Below are 20,913 nucleotides of genomic sequence, written 5' to 3'. Positions count from 1 at the left end.
GCTCCGTTATTATCACAATACAGGGCTATTGGTCCTTTAATGGAGGGGACTACACCGAGTTCACCTATGAACTTCCTTAGCCATATAGCTTCCTTTGCTGCTTCATGTGCAGCAATGTACTCCGCTTCAGTTGTAGAATCCGCAATGGTGCTTTGCTTAGCACTTTTCCAGCTTACTGCTCCTCCGTTGAGGCAGAAGACAAACCCAGACTGTGATCTGAAATCATCTTTGTCGGTTTGGAAACTTGCGTCCGTATAGCCTTTAACAATTAATTCATCATCTCCACCATAGACCAGGAAGTCATCTTTGTGCCTTTTCAGGTACTTCAGAATGTTCTTGGCAGCAGTCCAATGCGCCTCTCCTGGGTCTGACTGGTATCTGCTCGTAGCACTGAGTGCGTACGCAACATCCGGGCGTGTACATATCATAGCATACATTATTGAACCAATCAATGATGCATATGGAATCCCATTCATTCGTCTACGCTCATCAAGTGTTTTTGGGCACTGAGTCTTGCTTAGAGTCATTCCATGAGACATGGGTAGGTAGCCTCGCTTGGAGTCCGCCATCTTGAACCTATCAAGCACCTTATTGATATAAGTGCTTTGACTAAGTCCAATCATCTTTTTAGATCTATCTCTGTAAATCTTGATGCCCAATATGTACTGTGCTTCTCCTAGATCTTTCATCGAAAAACATTTCCCAAGCCAAATCTTGACAGAGTTCAACATAGGAATGTCATTTCCGATAAGTAATATGTCGTCGACATATAATACTAGGAAAGCAATTTTGCTCCCACTGACCTTCTTGTATACACAAGATTCGTCCGCGTTCTTGATGAAACCAAAGTCACTGACTGCTTCATCAAAACGTATATTCCAGCTCCTGGATGCCTGCTTCAATCCGTAGATTGACTTCTTTAGCTTGCATACCTTTTTAGCATTCTTTGGATCCTCAAAACCTTCAGGCTGTGTCATAAACACAGTTTCTGTTAAAACGCCGTTTAAGAACGCAGTTTTGACATCCATCTGCCATATTTCGTAATCGTAATATGCAGCGATTGCTAACATTATCCGAATAGACTTTAGCATTGCAACTGGTGAAAAGGTTTCATCGTAATCCACACCGTGGACTTGCCTGTAACCTTTTGCAACAAATCTAGCTTTGAAAACTTCAAGTTTCCCATCCTTGTCCTTTTTCAGTTTGAAAACCCATTTGCTTCCAATGGCTTGGTAGCCATCTGGCAAATCGACCAAATCCCATACTTGGTTTTCAGACATGGAGTCTAATTCAGATTGCATGGCTTCTTGCCACTGCTTGGAGCTAGGGCTCGTCATAGCTTGTTTGTAAGTCGCAGGTTCATCACTTTCAAGTAATAGAATGTCATAGCTCTCGTTCGTCAAAATACCTAAGTACCTTTCCGGTTGAGATCTATATCTTTGCGATCTACGCGGGGTAACATTTCTAGATTGACCATGATTCTCACCAGATTCTTCTAAAGATCTCTGAGTTTCATCCTGAATGTCATCTTCAGCATTCTCTAGAGTTTGTTGTTCGACTCGAATTTCTTCGAGGTCTATTTTTCTCCCACTTGTCATTTTGGAAATGTGATCTTTCTCCAAAAAGACACCATCTCGAGCAACAAACACCTTGTTCTCAGATGTATTGTAGAAGTAATACCCCTTTGTTTCCTTTGGATAGCCCACAAGGATACATTTGTCAGATTTTGGATGAAGTTTGTCTGAAATTAATCGTTTGACGTATACTTCACATCCCCAAATATTAAGAAAAGACACATTTGGAGGCTTTCCAAACCATAATTAGTATGGAGTCTTTTCGACAGCTTTAGACGGAGCTCTATTTATAGTGAGTGCAGCTGTATTTAGTGCATGTCCCCAAAATTCTAATGGAAGTTCGGCCTGACCCATCATTGACCTGACCATGTCTAGCAAGGTTCTGTTCCTCCGTTCCGACACACCGTTCCATTGTGGTGTTCCAGGAGGAGTCAATTCTGATAGAATTCCACATTCTTTCAGATGGTCATCAAATTCATAGCTCAGATATTCACCGCCTCTATCAGACCGCAATGCCTTAATCTTCTTGCCTAATTGATTCTCTACTTCACTCTGAAATTCCTTGAATTTTTCAAAGGATTCAGACTTATGCTTCATTAGGTAGACATAACCATATCTACTGAAGTCATCAGTGAAAGTGATAAAGTAGCTGAAACCACCTCTAGCATTTGTACTCATTGGTCCACATACATCTGTATGGATTAAACCCAATAGTTCATTTTCTCTTTCTCCAACTTTAGAGAAAGGTTGCTTTGTCATTTTGCCAAGTAAACATGATTCGCATTTACCATAATCCTCTGAGTCAAATGGTTCTAGAATTCCTTCCTTTTGAAGTCTTTCTAAGAGTTTCAAGTTTATATGGCCTAATCGACAATGCCACAGATAGGTGAGATCTGAATCATCCTTTTTGGCCTTTTTGGTATTTATGTTATATACTTGTTTGTCGTGATCTAATAAATAAAGTCCATTGACTAATCTAGCAGATCCATAAAACATCTCTTTAAAATAAAACGAACAACTATTGTCTTTTATTAAAAAGGAAAATCCCTTAGCATCTAAGCAAGAAACTGAAATGATGTTTTTAGTAAGACTTGGAACATGGAAACATTCTTCCAGTTCCAAAACTAGCCCGGAGGGCAACGACAAAAAGTAAGTTCCTACAGCTAATGCAGCAATCCGTGCTCCATTTCCCACTCGTAGGTCGACTTCACCCTTGCTTAACTTTCTACTTCATCTTAGTCCCTGTGGATTGGAACATAAGTGTGAGCCACAACCTGTATCTAATACCCAAGAAGTTGAATTAGCAAGTATACAGTCTATAACGAAAATACCTGAAGATGGAACGACTGTTCCGTTCTTCTGATCTTCCTTTAGCTTCAAGCAATCTCTCTTCCAATGCCCCTTCTTCTTGCAGTAGAAGCATTCGGATTCAGAAGTGGGTTGACTGACCTTCCTCTTTACAGATTTGGCGCCAGTTTGCTTAGTTGGGCTGGCCTTGTTGCCACCTTTCTTAGCATTCCTCTTCTTTCCAGATTTCTTGAACTTGCCCCCACGCACCATAAGCACATCCTGCTTATCACTTTTGAGCGTCTTTTCAGCGGTCTTCAGCATACCGTGAAGCTCAGTGAGCGTTTTGTCCAACCTATTCATACTGTAGTTCAGTTTGAACTGATCATACCCGCTATGAAGAGAATGGAGGATGGTGTCTATAGCCATTTCCTGAGAAAATTGCTGATCCAGCCGACTCATATACTCAATGAGTCCAATCATTTTGAGAACATGTGGACTTACGGGCTCGCCTTTCTTAAGCTTGGTCTCGAGAATTTTCCTATGAGTCTCGAATCTTTCGACTCGAGCCAGATCTTGGAACATGTTCTTCAACTCACTGATGATTGTGAAAGCATCTGAGTTGATTAACGTTTTCTGCAGATCCGCACTCATGGTGGCGAGCATTAGACATTTCACATCCTTGTTGGCATCAATCCAACGATTGAGGGCTGCCTGAGTGACCCCGTCGCCTGCGGCTTCGGGCATCGCCTCATCTAGGACATACTCCTTTTCTTCCTGCATAAGAACTATTTGCAAGTTCCTTTGCCAGTCAAGGAAGTTTTTCCCGTTCAACTTCTCCTTTTCGAGAATTGATCGAATGTTGAATGAATTGTTGTTTGCCATATTAAAAACTACAATTGAAAAGAATAAACAAATAAATAACCATTCACAGTTTCTCTTAATAAACTTAAATTCTAGCATACATGCATAATTCAATGTTTATTAAGCATTTTATTCAAGTTATGTGTTCCGGCAGGTGTGAATAAAATGATTCCAAGATCCTAAAATCATTGAAGAACTAAGCACAGTTTGTCGACTTAATCCTAAAACATCTTAGGTAAGCAAAAGCCTTTTGCTAATAGTCTAGAAACTATTATTGGTTGATAGGTACGTCTAAGAACTTATTAGGTAAACCTATCGATTTTGCCACGACATAAAAGGACTCCTTACTTATATCGTTGAGTTTCACCAAAACTAACATGTACTCACAATTATTTGTGTACCTTGCCCCTTTAGGACCAATAAGTAACACCTCGCTGAGCGAAAACTATTACTAGATTGATGTAAAGGATATCCAAGCAAGTGTATATTTTGGCATGGCACCTTTTAACTCAATTTTTAAGTTTGGAACTTAAGGCTCTTACTATGTTGGTTAGATTTTAAGTGAACTAAAATCCTTAATCATGCAACATAATCAAGCCACAATCTCATGCATAATTAAGACATATTTAAAGCAATAAATAACTTAAAGCATGCATAAGATAAATGTGATCTAGTATGGCCCGACTTCATCTTGAAGCTTTGACTTCAAAGTCCGTCTGAAAATCTCCGTGGGAGGCACCATTTTCTTCAAATAGGATAAGCTATAATTAAAACTAATTACAACTATTTGATGGTACGCAGACCATATTTGAATTGAAAAATAACTTTGGTACTTTAGACCAATTACATTCAAATTAATGGTACGCAGACCATATTTTCTATCCTATTTGGGTCATACTAGTCACTTCATAACCTGCAAAACAGTACATATACAATATATACCATTCACCCATTCATTATCATGAATGGCCCACATAGCTGGTTAGTAAAACACATTATGCATCACGTAAACATTTGCAGCAATTAATCAAGGGCACCAATAATCTACCAATTATTCAGTCCTTATTAATTCTAATCAAGTTGTTTTAACCTTAAGGATTCGTAGACCTAATCAAGAGTTTATGACTAAAAAGCGCTCCCACTTAAACCAATAAATTCATATGCTTTACTAATTTTAAACATAAAAATGTATTTCAAGTCTAACCGGAAACATACAAATTTAATTAAAATTTAAAGCCCATATAAATTTATAATTGAATCCAAAAATTTTAATTTGATTTCAGTCGTATTTAAATTAATTCATGATTTTAATTTTAATAAAATAATTAGAATAAATAAAATTTATTATAATTACAATATTCAAAATTAAAATCCAAGAAAATAATTTAAATTATTAATTTTAAAATTAATTAAAATTACGTAAACTGAAAATTTCAAATTAAACATTCAAAACGATCTAATCGTAATGCAAACACCCTACGCATCGCACGCCCATGGGCCACACGCACACAGCCATCGCTGGCCATGTGCGCGCAGCCCATGCGCTCGTCGCATAGCTGCTGCATCTTCCCATCGCAAGCCATCGCACAAGTTGGTGCTCGTTGCGCGCGCGCCAGCGCTCGATGCACGCGAGCCATCGCTCGCTGTGCGCGCTCGCCGGCGCTTGCTGCGCGCGCTCCAGCGCTCGATGCACGCGAGCCATCGCTCGCTGTGCGCGAGCCATCGCTCGCTGTGCGCGAGCAATTGCTCGCTGCGCGCGATCGACGCTGGGCGCAGCGCTCGTGGCACGCGAGCTTGCGCTCGCTGCGCGCGAGGCTGCGCGCGTTGTGCCGCAGCTCGCTTGCTGCCCACACGCGACTGCCGTGCCTTGCCTTCGCCCATGCCCATTCGTCCATAGCTCGTGGCCCACGACACAAGGCAGGGCTGCTGCCTTGTGCTCGTGCACCATGCCCTTGCTCATTGCATTCGTGCCGCACGGGCGACGAGCTCCCTTGCTCGTCGTCGCATGCCCGCACTATACAACACCCCTTAAGGGTAACACGAAGCGTCCATTGCTTTGTGCGTGCAAGTTATATGAACGAATCGCATAAAAATTTAAAATTTATATTTAAAATTAATGACAAATTAATAAATTAATATTAATTTCATAATTTTAGGGCGAAAAATCGAAAATTTATTATTCAATTGATTTCCGATTATCATGGATTCAAGCCTAGGTCATAAAAATTTAAAATTTATCATAAATTTACAATTTTTATGGTGGTTTTTAATCATAGGTTTCTAATTAAATTATAATTAATTATGAAAATCAAATTAATTCTAAATTATTCTAATTTTCAACTAATTAATCATAATTACAAATTAGATTGCATAATTAACAAGGCTAGGCATTCAAACTTGTTAAACATATACAGTAGGTCAATCAAAAATTCAAGATTTATCAATAAGAATCGCAAATATTTAATTTAACATCTTTTTTTTAACTCAAGCCGACGTCATTATATTAATCACATACTAAAATGTACATAGGGAAAACCCCTGCATAGCAAGGGTAAAACTATCAAAGTTGCAAATAAAAAGGCTTCACCTCCATGATTGGAGCAACCCCCAAAGAGCCAAAAACTTGCCAAAAAGGGGCATAAAAACTTAACAAACCATAGCCTTGGTAGTCTTACGAAAATTAATAAAACAAGGTTGTAGTAAAGAAGCATCAAGCAAAGGAAGCATGAATCTCCATATGATCTGCAAAATCTTCCACCAAAAAGCTTGATCATTCTGCTGAACAACACACACTTCAGTTGTTGGTAATCTCCCCTTCCTCTACTTCAACAATTTCAATAGTAGTATCCATTGTTGAACCACCAACAACAAAAGGAATGAAAGCTGTCTCTTTACCCTTATCTTGATTCCTGTTATCAACATTTTTCAACTTGTCTCTGGCTTCCTTGATGTCAGTAACAATAGAACCAAACACCAGCTGCGCAGCTCCCCCTGATGTTCCCCCCTGATTCAAAGTGACTGCATTATCAATTGAAGGATTAGCACCCACAATTGCGTTTGCTTCATCCCTTGCCTTTCTTCTAATTGTTTCAACATATTCTGGATTTGCGTTTTCAAAATCAGCTTCATAATCACTTTTTGCACAGGAAGGGATAATGTAATGCAGCTTGCTTCCTACTGCCATGATGAGAGAATGAGCCACTTTGTTGCAAAATTTCGGAATGTGAGTGAGGTTTCCTACCCAAGACTGATTGAGAAGGTTGGCAACCTCCCTCAAAACAGGACCCAGCTCATGATGATCTTGTTCCTTAATCTTTCCCAAAAGCACTTTGAGGTTTAAAGCATCAGTTTCTATCTCCAACTTCTCAAACTTGAAATCTCTAGCAATAATTAGTCCCTCCCTTAAGGCATAAAGCTCTGCAGCAAGAGGGGAGCTAACTGTGAATTTACTGGAGAATCCAACAAACCAGGAGCCTGTTGACCTTCTGAAGACTCCTCCACCTCCTGCCACTGCATTTGACTTCCAAGCACCATCCACATTTAACTTCATCACTCCATCTTTTGGAGGAAACCAAGTTTTCTTAGTCAATCCTGGAACCTGATTTGCACCTAACTCCTTACCCTGTGAACAATTGTTAGCAGAAGTCCAATCTACATAGAAATCATTATAAAGCGAAAATGCAGATTTCATTTTGAGATCAAAAACCACCCTATTCCTGGATAACCAAATCTTCCATATAGCTGTAATAAACAAACTTTTCCATTTAATAGAATTGTTTAGGTTAAAAGTGATCCATGCACTCCAATTAGAATTGTAAAAAGTATAAAAATCAAACTTAGAGTTAGACCAAACACGTTGAAAAATATAAGTCCATAAAATACTGGATTGGGGGCAATCCCTAAACAGATGCAAATGATTTTCAGAATTTAAACGGCATCTGGAGCAAGTAGGAGAGATTTGAGGTAAAAACTGATGTAAGCTCTCTGCTACAGGTAAAATCTGATGGGCACAGTTCCAAAGAAGCATTTTGTATTTATAAGGACCTGGAATTTTCCAAATTTTGCGCCAAGAAACATTATTTAAAGTAGGGCAATGAATGGCACTGAATTGGCAATGATAAGCTGACTTGATGTTAAAGCAACCATTTTTAGAATAAATCCATCTTATAAAATCTAACTCCTTACAGTTATTAGAAAGAGGATAGGAAAGGATTAAGGATTTGATGTGGGATGGGATGAGATGCTCAATATCATTAAGATGCCAAGTTTTATTTCGAATAATATGGCTAACCAACCAGTGAGCCTTAGAATCAGGAATTGTAACTCCTTCGGTTTTATACAATGGTTGAGCCCCAATCCAATGATGATACCAAAGAGAGGTAGTGTCACCATTCCCAATACCAATAATGATACCTTTTTCAAGAATAGGACGACCTTTGAGAATGTCTCTCCATAACGGAGATTGATTGTTATTAGGAATACAATTGAACAGATTTTCATGTTTGAGATATTTTTCTTTTAAAACTTTCACCCACAACTTATCTGGATTAGTTAAAACCGCCCAACCCAATTTGGCCATAAAAGCAAGGTTCCATTCCTTCAATCTCCTAATTCCCAGCCCACCCTCATTGATTGGTCTTGTAATCTTGTCCCAAGAAAGCCTAGACATATACCTACTTCTTTCTACCTTATTCCATAAAAATTTCCTAAAACATTTTTCCAAGGCATGGGTGATGGAAGCAGGGAGAATATTAGTTTGCATAGCATAAAGAGGATAGGAATTTAGCACAGATTTAATTAGGGTACATCTCCCTGCCATATTTAGAAGCTTAGCTTGCCAACCCCTCACCCTATCCATTGATTTATCTAAGAGACCTAAATAATTAGAAATTTTCAACTTATTAGGTCGAATGTCAACACCTAGATATTTCCCAAAAGAAGATGAAATTTTGAAACCAAAATCTCCAGCAATATCCTTTCTGATAGAATGATGAAGATTGGAAGGGAAAATAAGAGTTGACTTAGCCATGCTAATTTTTAATCCAGACTTTTCTCCAAAGTAAGTTAAAGCATCCATAATATTACTTAAAGATTCTTTGTTAGCTGTACTAAACAGGAACACATCATCGGCGTAAAACACATGTGAAATTTTTATATTTCTAGTAATAGCAATGGGGCTCCAACTATGAGAGTTAACCCTTTGCTCAATGATAGTAGATAATCTATCAAGGCATAACACAAAAATGTAAGGGGAAAGAGGATCACCCTGACGAATTCCCCTAGATGGTTTGAAAGCATTACAGATTTCTCCATTCCACAGAATAGAGATGGAAGGAGTTGAAATGCAAGACATAATGAGGCTAATCAGATTTGGAGGGAAGTTAAAGAATAGAAGAGTTTCTCTAACAAAATCCCATTCAATACTATCATAAGCCTTGGTAATGTCTAATTTCAAAGCCATAATCTTATTTCTTTTTTTAACCTTATGGAAATGATGAGCCATTTCTTTAACAAGGATAACATTATCCTCTATACCCCGACCATGAATGAAACTAGATTGGAACGGACTTATAATACGACCTAAAATATTTTTTAATCTAGAAGAAATAATTTTAGTGACAAGCTTGTAAATAGTATTACATAATCCTATCGGTCTAAACTCCGCAATGGTAGCGGGGCAAGGATTTTTAGGAATAAGGGTAATATAAGACTGATTAATATCTTCCGGAATTGTACCATTAAGAACACAATCATTGCAAAAATCAAAAATAATAGATCCTAGTTGAACCCAATGCTTTTGAAAAAAAATTGGTTGGATCCCATCAGGGCCAGGAGCCTTTATAGGATCCATTGCAAAAAGATTGTTACGAACTTCATCTATAGAAACAGGAGAATTCAACATGTCAAATTCCTCCACATTAACGGCCAAATTACTATGAGTATCACAATTTAGATTGCCATACAAACGAGTCGTGGTAAAAAGATTCTGAAAATAAATAGTAGCTATATTTTTCAATTGATTTTGATCAGTAATCCAAACATCATTACTGTTTTTTAAAGTTTGAATTTTTCCTCTTGATTTTTTAATATTAGCTATCATATGAAAATACTTAGTATTAAAATCCCCATATTGTCTCCAATTCATTCCAGATTTTTGAGCCCAAATCAACCGCTCCTTATTTAAAATGTCGTTTAATTGTTGTATGAGTTTTTTTTCCAAATTGATTAAATACTGTGAGTAATACCTACTTAAAGCAATCTGAATTCCATCAATTCTCGCTAGAAGGTTTTTCTTTTGGTTTTTTAAATTCCCGAATATATTATGATTCCACATAGGGATAGAATTAAGAAATTCGTTTCTTCCTTGTAAAAAAGAATTGTGAGGAAAGTTCCAATTACTAATAAAGTAATTAGTGAAATCTGGGTGAGTTAACCAGACTTCCTTACATCTGAAAGGAAATGGCCCATTAGCAGTAATATTAGATAAAGTAATTAAAATAGGCGAATGATCAGAGAAGGTACGAGGTAAGTGATTAACCTTAGTATGAGGATAAGCTTCCATCCATGGAGAGTTAGCTAACGCACGATCTAGTCTTTCCTGAATGAGATGATGCGCATCTCTGGCGTTAGTCCAAGTAAAAGGACAACCACTGAACCCCAAATCTACTAAACCAGCTTCGTCCATAAAATTGACCATTTCCTTTCCTTGATTGACACGAAAGGGTCTTCCACCCTGTTTTTCAGATTGGCTGGTAATTTCGTTCATATCTCCCACCACAAGCCAAGGAGTATTCTTAGGAGGTAAGTTGGATTGGAGAGAATTCCAGTGATTGGATTTTTCACGACAAGAACTTGGTGCATGCATGGCGGTGACAAGGCCCTCTTTTCCCAGATTTTTAAAATGAAAAAGAGAGTGAAAATATGTGTTTTCAGCATCAAAAAGAACCAAATCAACAGTTTTTTTCCAAAACAACCAAATTCCCCCTCTTGTTCCAACTGGTCTAACCACCCTAAAATCCGAAAATTTTAAACTTATCATTGTTTCTCTTGCCCTGGAACCATCAGCCTTAGTTTCTAAAAAAATGAAAATATCTGGATTTTGATTAAAAACAACTTCCTTTGCATGAGGTAAAAACAAGTTTCTATTCGCCCCCCTCACATTCCACATGCAAATTTTCATTTGTAAATCGGGTTTAGATAAAGATGAGTTAACCTTAAACAAACCTTGCAAACTAGATGGCTGTTTGATCAGATAACTCTCCCAATCCTTCCAGAATTGTGGAGCTCCTAGCTTGGGGATGTCCTCCAATCGAATCGGTGTTAGATATGTGAATATCTGGCGCTGGGCAAGAGGTGGGTTCCAATAACGGCCCTGAATCTGAAGACCCACCACCTCCTCCCCTGACATGTACATTGCTGTAAGGCGTTCGTGGTGCCCCATGTCTTGACCTAGTGTTTCGAACCTTAAGGGCATTATTGGTACCCCTCTTGGCAGTGGTGGAAGAGGTTGTCTTTGTAACACCGGGCCGTGGACTGGTGGTGAGAATTCCCAATTTTTCGGGCTGTATAAATGTCGAGGACCCACTGCTATCGTTGATTTGGGTCCGAAGTTCCTGTTGGAAGGCTGAAAGTGGCGGTGTGCATGAAATGGTCGGGCTTGGTAATTGAGAGTATTCAACTTGGTCAGACTGCCCTTTAGCTCCTCCAGTGAATCCGTCTTCGATTCCGTAGTCTTGCATGTCATGATCGGAGATGTTGGAAACAGGTTCATAGTTTTTGGAGGTTTCATTCCCCATGGATCCTCCGGCAGCGTTGGTGTGGCATTGACTGGGATTTGTGAGTGATCTTTCCTCTTCCTTAGTTCTACTGGTCTTCGTTGGTAAGTTATGGGTGGTGGTGAATTGAGAATCTCCGGCGTCTGTTTTTGATATTCCGGTTCCATGGGGGATAGAGAGAGAAAGAGGTTGAAGAATTGAAGAAGGCGAGTGTTTAGAAGAGTTGGGAATAGTAGAAAGAGAAGTAGAGGAGAGAGACTGAGGAAGTTGGTGGTTTGCAGCGGTATTTAAAACCGAGGCAAAATAGGAAGTCGAAGAGTTTAAAGAGGATTCCACCAATGGAGAAACTACCAATTGAGAAGAACTCTTCGCCACGTGTTGGTGAAGTTCTTCAGCTTCCTTTCCGCAGTTCTTAGTTAAGTTATCTTGTAAATATTTATCATTATTGCTCTGTAAATTTAAAAGATTTGTTTTCCTGCTCTCCATTGATTGGCCAAAACTGTTTATTGAATTGCCTTTCCCAGACAAAGAAGAAGAAGGGTTACTTGCTCCGGTATTTAAAGCAGCAGGCTTATGTTTTCCATACTCATTAATTCTCGAATTAGGGACCCTATTTCTAGAATTCTCCAATCTGTTTTTATTGTTGCTTTTCCTATTTGTGACAAGGGTCCAAGGCCCATAATTCTGATGCTCTAAACCTAAACCCTTCTCTCCACTTTCCAAAACCTTATCATTGTTTTGGTTTATATTATTAGATAAACCTGGATCAGATTGTTTTCCTAGGGTATGAGTGGTATTATTAATGTTATTATTCGTAATTTGCATGTTGGTATCCCGTTCACCCGTATTGTGCTTAGTTGGACAATTAAAATGCGTATGGCCTATTATACCGCAATGAAAACAAAGCGTATCTATATTATCGTAAAGAATATTCTGCCAATCTCCTCCTACCCAAACTTTAGTTACTAGAGGTTTTTGAAGATCAATCTCAATACAAACTCGAGCATATCTAGCCCTTGTTAATTTATCTGTAGAATAATCCACCCTTATCGGTTTTCCTGCAATCTTTGCTATGTTAAAAAGAGCCTCTTTATCATAATATTCAACTGGTAATTCCGTAAATCTAACCCAAACAGTCATTTTATCAAATTCATTAATAGATGGTCTAAAATTTGGCCTCCAAGTGGTAATCATAATATAATGATCTAGGATAAACCATGGCCCTCCAAAGAGGGCTCGCTCGTAATCCTCCTCCATGGAAAATCTATAGAAAAAAATCCCTTTTCCTACATCGATAGTTTCTAGAGATCCTTTGATTCTCCACATAGATCGAACTCTAGCATCCATAAAAGATTGTTTTGGATTAATTCCTAAACACTTGCCCATTAAAGTGAGCTTCCATGATGATCTTAACCTGCTCAAAGTGTTCTTATCGAATTGAACTACAAATTCACCTGGAGGAGCCATAGTTTCCTCGTCATCATTCCAATCTTTTGAGGCAACGACAATCTTTTTGGCTTCTTCAAACCATTGTGTAGATTTAGAAACAACTTCTCTAAAAGAAATTGAACTTACCTTGTTTGATAGTTGAACAATAGGACCCTCGTCTGACAATCCACTATTGTGCATGGTAGATTGTGTTGTAGATTTAGCTTGCTGAGTATTAATCCCTTCATGATTGTCATCTTGCATCTCTACATCTTTAGGAATTGGCGAAGGAGGAGGAGGCGGTTCCTCCTCCATTATCACTAGGGTTGAAAGAATTCAAAGTGGACTTTGCAACTTTTCTCTCTAAACTTTTCTCTCTCTAAACTTTTTTATTAGCATTGAGTATGAACATAGCATTGACCTTTTAATTTAACATCTTAAATTTACGAAATTTTGCATTCGAAAAACTAAAACCTTCGAAAAGTCATAGTTAGGCTTCGAATTTGAGAATTCTGGGTTCGGCAGAAAAACATTATTTTTGTCAAAATTTTAGAATGCCTTTTACATGCGGAATTGACACAAAAATCACTTGATTTGGATGAGTAACGAAGAAACTGCCGAAAAACTGCGTACGTATAATTAAATAAACGCAATTTGCAATTAATTAACAATTACGAAAATTAATCACCCCTTTTAATTCTTGCAAATTTGTAATATTTAACCATGTTCATTCAATTTAGATTATGAAAATAATAAGAGGCTCTTGATACCACTGTTAGGTTATGATACATATGACAATTCATAAATCATGCGGAAAAACCATTTAGCCAGGAATACATATTATTTACACATAATCATTTAGCATAGTTTAGATGCATACTCTTTGTTGCGTGCCTTCCCTAGCTGCGCCCGAACCGAACAAGAACAAGTCTTTAGGACTCCAAGTGTCGTCCCTCCGTAGATAGTCCACAGCACGTTCGGATCCGCCTTAAGATTGACCAACTAGAATCGCCCCTAAGGTACTATAAATTTTCGGCACTTTTGAGCAAGATGTGTGACTGAATTTTTCTCTCAAAAACTCACTTTGAATACTTGAATAACTCGTTATAAATTGTGAACCCAGGCCACATATTTATAGGGGTATGGAAAGAGAATTGGAATCCTATTAGGATACGAACTAATTAAATTAGAATTATAATAAAACTCTTATTTAATTAATTTATCAAATAGAATTAGGAATTTAATCATTAAACGAATTCTGCACGTTTTAGGTTTCGTATGCGAACACAAACACTTACGCGAGCATGACCCGCAAGCGTGCAGGCCATGCCCGCGCACAGCCCACACGGCCGCACGGCCCACGCGAGCTACAAGCCCACGCGAGCTGCAGCAATGCTCGCAGCCCACTGCTCGCAGCTGCGCGCGCTGTGCGCGCTGCCACGGCCTGCTGGGCCTGGCCTTGCGCTGGGCCTGGCGTGGCCTTGGCTGTTCGTGTGGCGCGCTTGGCTTGCTGGGCGATGGCCTGGCTTCGTGCTGGGACCTCGTCCGGCAGGCCTCGTCCGATGCTTATTCGTACGATACGCTTCCGATTAAATTTCCGATTCCGGAATATATTTCCGATACGAACAATATTTAATATTTTCGATTCCGGAATTAATTTCCGTTTCGAACAAATATTTAATATTTCCGTTTCCGGAATTATTTTCCGATTCCGATAATATTTCCGATTCTGACAATATTTCCGTTTCCGGCAATATTTCCGATTCCGGCAATATTTCCATTTCCGATAATATTTCCCGATACGTACCATGTTTCCGTTTCCGGCAACATCTACGACTTGGATAATATTTATATTTCCGATACGATCCATATTTCCGTTTCCGGCAATATCATCGTTTCCGGAATATTCATTTCTTGCCTGTGACGATCTCAGCTCCCACTGAAACCAAGATCCGTCGATTCCGAATATCCATAGTTGGAGTATTTAATGCCATTAAATACTTGATCCGTTTACGTACTATTTGTGTGACCCTACGGGTTCAGTCAAGAGTAAGCTGTGGATTAATATCATTAATTCCACTTGAACTGAAGCGGTCTCTAGCTAGGCATTCAGCTCACTTGATCTCACTGAATTATTAACTTGTTAATTAATACTGAACCGCATTTATTAGACTTAACATAGAATGCATATTTGGACCAAGGGCATTATTTCCTTCACGTCCTACTTCAGAAGTAGTATTTTGTTTTCACTATGTAAGAACAATCTGATTTTATAAGTTAATATAATCTCCGTAGTTTGTGTTAAAAAAAAAATAAAAAAATTCAATAACATCTATACCTAGTATTTAAAAAGCAAAACCATAAATCTATAGATGACATGTGGCATCTCCTTTTTTCATGCATCATTTTTTGACATGTGGTATCCTCTTTTTTAATTCATCATTTTTTTTCCAATTGTTTCTTATATTTTACGACTTTAGCACCTTTTCCACTTTATATTCTCCATTCAACATCGATTTACCATTTTAATTCATATATCATTATTCCATCTTTTCCACTTCATCTCTTTCTTTAACACTTAATATTAATTTCATCATTTAATTTAATTTTATGAAGTATTTTCTTTTAACCTTCAAATTTATCACCTCTTTTAAATCATATATATTATATTCCTACTCAAATACAAGCTAGCCCTCCAAAAAAATTGAATTTAAAAAGACAGTTTAACAACCACTAATTGTCCGTTCTTGGAACGGGCTTAAGAGCTAGTTTGTATTTATTTTTTACTCCATAGTAAAAGAAAATAGGGTTAAAGTAAGAGGTGACAAAGGTTAAAATGATGCAAAAGGGTTTACATTTTAGAATCCCTCTGAAAGAAAATAAGTAAACATCATTTAAATAGTCAAACAACAAAATATTTGAAATAATAGTTACAATTTTCTATTAATTTTTTAAAAAAAATGCTATACACTTTTCTATTTTTGTCGTTTCATAATGGTTTTGTAACCTTTTTCTATTTTTGGATGTTTTACCCTAAACATCTTATTTTATTATTGTTCGATTACAATATTCCACTATTTTCATTTCTCTCTAGTTTTCCAAAAGTGTAACCATTTTTTCGAAAAAGGTAAAGTTGTAAATAGAAAAAGAAACTCCAAAGGTGAGAAATAATTTTTAGTATTAATGCAACGTCTACATGAATATGAGCAAGAACGAACAAAAATAGGACATTATGAAATATAAATGCTGAAGGCTATAACTCTACATATCATCTATAATCTAGAGAAGGGAACCAATTGGAGGCCAAATCTGCAACCACTTTGAGGCTTTGTGATGGGATATAACATTAGAGTAACGGCTATGGAGTTCGGAGCAGAAATCGTTTTATGTGCCGGAAATTGCTACTTTTATCTTAAAATGCGGTGGTGTCTCCTCCCTTCTGGTCACCGAAGATACGCTGCCTGAAGTCTGAAACCATCATTGGCAGACCTTTACGAAGTGCTATCTTAGGCTCCCATCCTAGCAACTCTTTAGCCTTTGAGTTATCTGGTTTCCTCTTGTGAGGATCATCCTCTGTGTTAGGCCTGAATTCTATCTTTGCATTTGGATCTATTGTTTCTTGAACCACCTGAAAATAACAACCACAAGAAATGGATATTTTCTTCAATATTTCTATTCCAAGCTTCAACTATTCTGCATAATATTTCTATTGGGTTCCGATGGCAGAATCAAACATAACTACATTGTACTACATACTACTTTGTATTTAGTTGCAGGACATGGTAGGACACTTCTGGGAGACAAGACTCAAAATAATAGTTCATGGTGGACCAAATGGTTGATGAAGAGTGGTCCTTGTCTATAAATAGATTAAACATCTCCAAGTTTGGAAACTTAGGTAGAAACTTACACCGACAACATGAATACTGTAACGGTAAAAAAAAAGAATTTGACAGTGTAAATACCTTGGCAAGTTCAAGCATTGTGAATTCACCGGGATTTCCTAGATTGAAAGGACCAACATGTTCACCCTCCATTAGGCGCATTAGACCCTCAACCTGTTACACAAATGACCGATCATGTAAATCCGATTAGTAATTCAGTCTAATTTCGCAAATTACATAACCCCTTCGATCAAATCAAAGGTGAAAAATATGTGTTATATAACCTAAGGTATGCAGTTGGGATATTTTAAGAAACTTACACCATTGATATAAGTTTCAACTACTTTCATAGACAAGGGGGGACAAATTCATTCAAAATTAACGTACAGCCAAATGTTGTGTTGATTGGGGACCATGTGCAACTTATAAAATATTAGTGCCACAGCCATAGATCGTGTTTGCAAGTACGAAGAAATAATTAAGCAAAGGAAATCTACAAATGAATTGGAATAAGCGTCATCAATAAATAAGCAAAACAAATGGATTGACACTGTCAAGGACCTTTGTTTTTTTATATATTTAACTAATCGATCTCCATAAAGTGCGCAACTTTGTTATTATTAAGCTGGCTTACTTCAAAGTTCAACCATGTACTGACCAAATCTTTTAGATCTGGTACCAAACAAAGAATTTATGGAATGATTCTTGATTTGTATATAAATAGTTAAGCACAACTGTAAATTTCTGCGATCATGTATTCTTTGACAACATGAAAATTCCAAATTTCTTAACAGGTAAAGGGAAGATATCATCCTGCAACCTAGTGAAGATCCCCAAACTGAGTTTTAACAGAGGACAGCCAGGCAGTACCAGTTCACTACAACGACCTCAGGCATAAAAGTTGTATAGTAGAATTATTCTCTGAAATGTAAATGCTATTTCACATGGGATTAACCCACCCTAATCTAATAAACAAATGGCTAAATGGTTGCAACAATTCCTAGTCAGAGAACATGCTCAGCTGATTAATACGCATTATTAAAGACTAATGTATACATAAAGAATTAAACTAGATTAGATCCTTAGTGACCACCAGTCCACCACAAAGTGCAAATGTAAGATAAAGAACAGAACAGAACAGAACAGAACAGAACAGAACAGAACAGCAGCCAGCAACTAAAGAGGCAAACTTACCAAGTCAGAAACAAACTGGAAACTCCTTGTTTGCTTTCCGTCACCATAAACAGTCATGGGTTCCTTCCTCAAGGCCTGAAACATGTCTCGGTTAAAGGCCAGTTCCATCAAGTTCAGACTAAGGACTACTGATCAAGCATTGTTTTCTAGATTACCTGTGCAACAAAGTTACTAACGACACGGCCATCATCAATGCACATCCGAGGCCCATAGGTGTTGAAAATCCTAGCAATTCTCACCTGCAGTGAATGACGTGCATTTAAAAATAAGTTACCTAAAATACATTTTTAAAATACACCACTAATCAGTCACCAAATCTTAATCATTTTTAATTAGTTGAATTTGGACCGACCTCAACACCAGCTCCTCGATGGTAGTCCATGGCCAATGTTTCCGCCGTACGCTTTCCCTCATCATAACAACTACGAACACCTACAACGTCCAACACCAACACTTGTCATTAATTATAATTCATTGGGTACCAAGTACCAACCCTTGTCAAGTTGTCATTATTCACATTGGAAGTACCTTTTACAACTCTTACTTCTATTAAACAAATTCTTCCTCTGAGTTAGGCCTTGTTCTCTTCACCTGATTTGTTCTGATTTTTCTAGTTTATGTTCTGGTCTGACTGTTTTATGTGAGTGATTTTTGTTTTTTATAGTCTAATTTAATAAGCAATAAGAATAAGGGGAAGGGAACAAAGTCTTACATTTTGACTACTCTACTCTGACTACCGTGATTTTAACTCAAGAAAAAACATACTCCATAATAATAATAAGGTACATTCATCTCATTATACATTTTATTAATATCAATATTTCATAATTTGCTTATGGACAATTTAAAGACATTAATGGTCAGAGTTATAAATTTGCAAACGTGACTAAGAAAACGTAACAACTAAAAAGCAACATATGAAATATTAGTAATGCTAATTTAAGCAAAGTCCAAAAAAATATCCCAAGCCTTAATGAATTCAGCAAATAATAAGAAAATGACTACATAGATTGGACCTCCACTCTCAAATCAGCCCCCCATTTAGGTAACCTGCTTAAGACTAAGAAAGCATGATTAGTGGTCCCGAAAATCACGGGTTATTTTCCATGATAGATCTCACCAGATCTAAACACGTGTTAATCCCCAACTACCCCCACGTGGCTCACTGCCCTTAATCTTTTCAGCACAACCCCAAAAGTGAAGGGCGAAAATGAAAAAAAGGGAAAATGTTCATAATTTTTTCAAACGTTACTAACAATAGGTCCACGTGTCTTATGTTCCGTTACTTTTCCCGCGCAACGTTACTAACATAAACTCTTGCACAAAATATGACGTCATAATTCACAAATGTATACAAAATTCTACGGGGTACATATTTTTGGGACCATGCAATACATATGAAATGACAAAATTGACCATAGAATAATATCATAACGCTCAAACCTCGTGTTTTTATGACCAAAAGCCGGTCCAAAAGTATTACGTTACATATATTTTTTTTTAAAACAAATTATGGTGCAAAAAATTGAAATTTCAAAGGGAATAAATGAAGGAAAGAGTAAGGAGATTACCAATGGGATTAACGTTGCCCCAGTAGGTCTCCTTTTGAGGATGTTCTAATGGATCACCATAAACTTCACTTGTGCTTGTTAACAGGAATCTTGCACCTATTCTCTTTGCCAATCCTAGCATGTTCAACGTTCCTACCACATTTGTCTTGTTAATTCCACTCGGTCAAGGCCAAACAATTGTGTATCACATAATCAAATATCAATCCGATGTAAAACTCTAATTTTTTTCCGTAAATTCTTGTATCAGATGATCTAACAAGGGATAAGTCATACAAGATGTATCGGGGTATGTATAATGGACATTTTGGCGGAACACATGACCCACATGCAACCATCTCCAAAAAGTGAACCCATTGAAAATTCCAATCAAAATTTCCCCAAAAAATTGCACTTTTCTTTAGAAAAATTGGCGAAAAATATCATTTTGGACCTTCAAAATATGAAATGAAACAAAACAATAAAATAAAAAAAGCATGACTATATAGAAAAGGATATGATAGTTTTGACGGGGTTGTGCTTGTAATGAACAGGGGAAGCAGGGCAAGCCAAATGATAGATCTGATCAACCTCCAACAACAGCGGTTCAACGACGTCGTGTCGGATCAATTCAAACCTAGGGTTTCCGAAATGGTGCATCACATTTTCTTTCCTTCCAGTGAAGAAATTATCCACTACGATCACGCTATCGCCTCTGGCAATCAGACGGTCCACGAGATGCGATCCTACGAACCCGGCCCCACCGGTGACGACAATCCGCAGCCCTTTACGTTTCAGCCCCAATGGGACCTTCCCAGATCTAAACCCGTCGGTGACTCGGTGTGTCGGCATTAACCGAGTTGACTCAGCGGTGAGGAACGATTCCCCGCCGATTGAATCGTGCATGTTGTAGTTCAATGAGGGGGTGGTGGTAACGGTGGAGGAGGGGAGGAGAGAGAAAATGAGGGTGGCGATGACAATGCCGACAATGAGGAATACAAGGCGTTGCTCGCGGAGGAGGTAGTGAATCGGACGGGTCACGGTGAGCCATGGCTTTTGTGGCTTGGGTGAATCGTACTCATCGGATTTGAGAGGGGATTCGTGCCCGCCTCGGAAGATCAGCTCCGAAGCCATGTGAGCCGGCTCGGGAAGGGCAGCGGTGGGAATGAGTCGACTCGGTGAAGAGTTGAGATGGAATCGAGACCGAGTTGAGAGAATGGGGGGGAGAGAGAAAGTGAGGTGAGAAAGAGAGAGGGAGGAGGAAATGAGGAATTTGTAGGTGTCCGAAAACTAAGAATGCTATGGTTAATGTTTAAATATGAGTTTGGGATTAGCGTGTAATTACGACGATACCCCTCTT

At 38.0% G+C, this 20,913-nt stretch overlaps 2 protein-coding genes across 2 annotated transcripts; both read right to left on the bottom strand.

Annotated features, from left to right (window-relative positions):
• Nucleotides 1-6,519: 6,519 nt before the first annotated feature.
• On the bottom strand, nucleotides 6,520-10,905 carry LOC130463576 (uncharacterized). Its single transcript, XM_056832745.1, has one exon. The coding sequence runs from the start codon at nucleotides 10,903-10,905 to the stop codon at nucleotides 6,520-6,522; it is 4,386 nt and encodes a 1,461-aa protein (XP_056688723.1).
• Nucleotides 10,906-16,089: 5,184 nt separating this feature from the next.
• Nucleotides 16,090-20,687, bottom strand: LOC110795999 (UDP-glucuronic acid decarboxylase 2). Its single transcript, XM_022001028.2, has 7 exons — nucleotides 20,073-20,687; nucleotides 19,578-19,725; nucleotides 18,359-18,438; nucleotides 18,162-18,245; nucleotides 18,007-18,081; nucleotides 16,894-16,986; nucleotides 16,090-16,556 (listed from the first exon to the last, which is right to left on the bottom strand). The coding sequence occupies exons 1-7, from the start codon at nucleotides 20,685-20,687 to the stop codon at nucleotides 16,341-16,343; spliced, it is 1,311 nt and encodes a 436-aa protein (XP_021856720.2). The 3' UTR covers nucleotides 16,090-16,340.
• Nucleotides 20,688-20,913: the final 226 nt, after the last annotated feature.

Source organism: Spinacia oleracea, chromosome 6, assembly GCF_020520425.1.
Source record: "Spinacia oleracea cultivar Varoflay chromosome 6, BTI_SOV_V1, whole genome shotgun sequence".
Lineage (NCBI taxonomy): Eukaryota > Viridiplantae > Streptophyta > Magnoliopsida > Caryophyllales > Amaranthaceae > Spinacia > Spinacia oleracea.
Note: the sequence above shows the minus strand (reverse complement) of the source record. Positions and strands in the feature narration are given on the sequence as shown.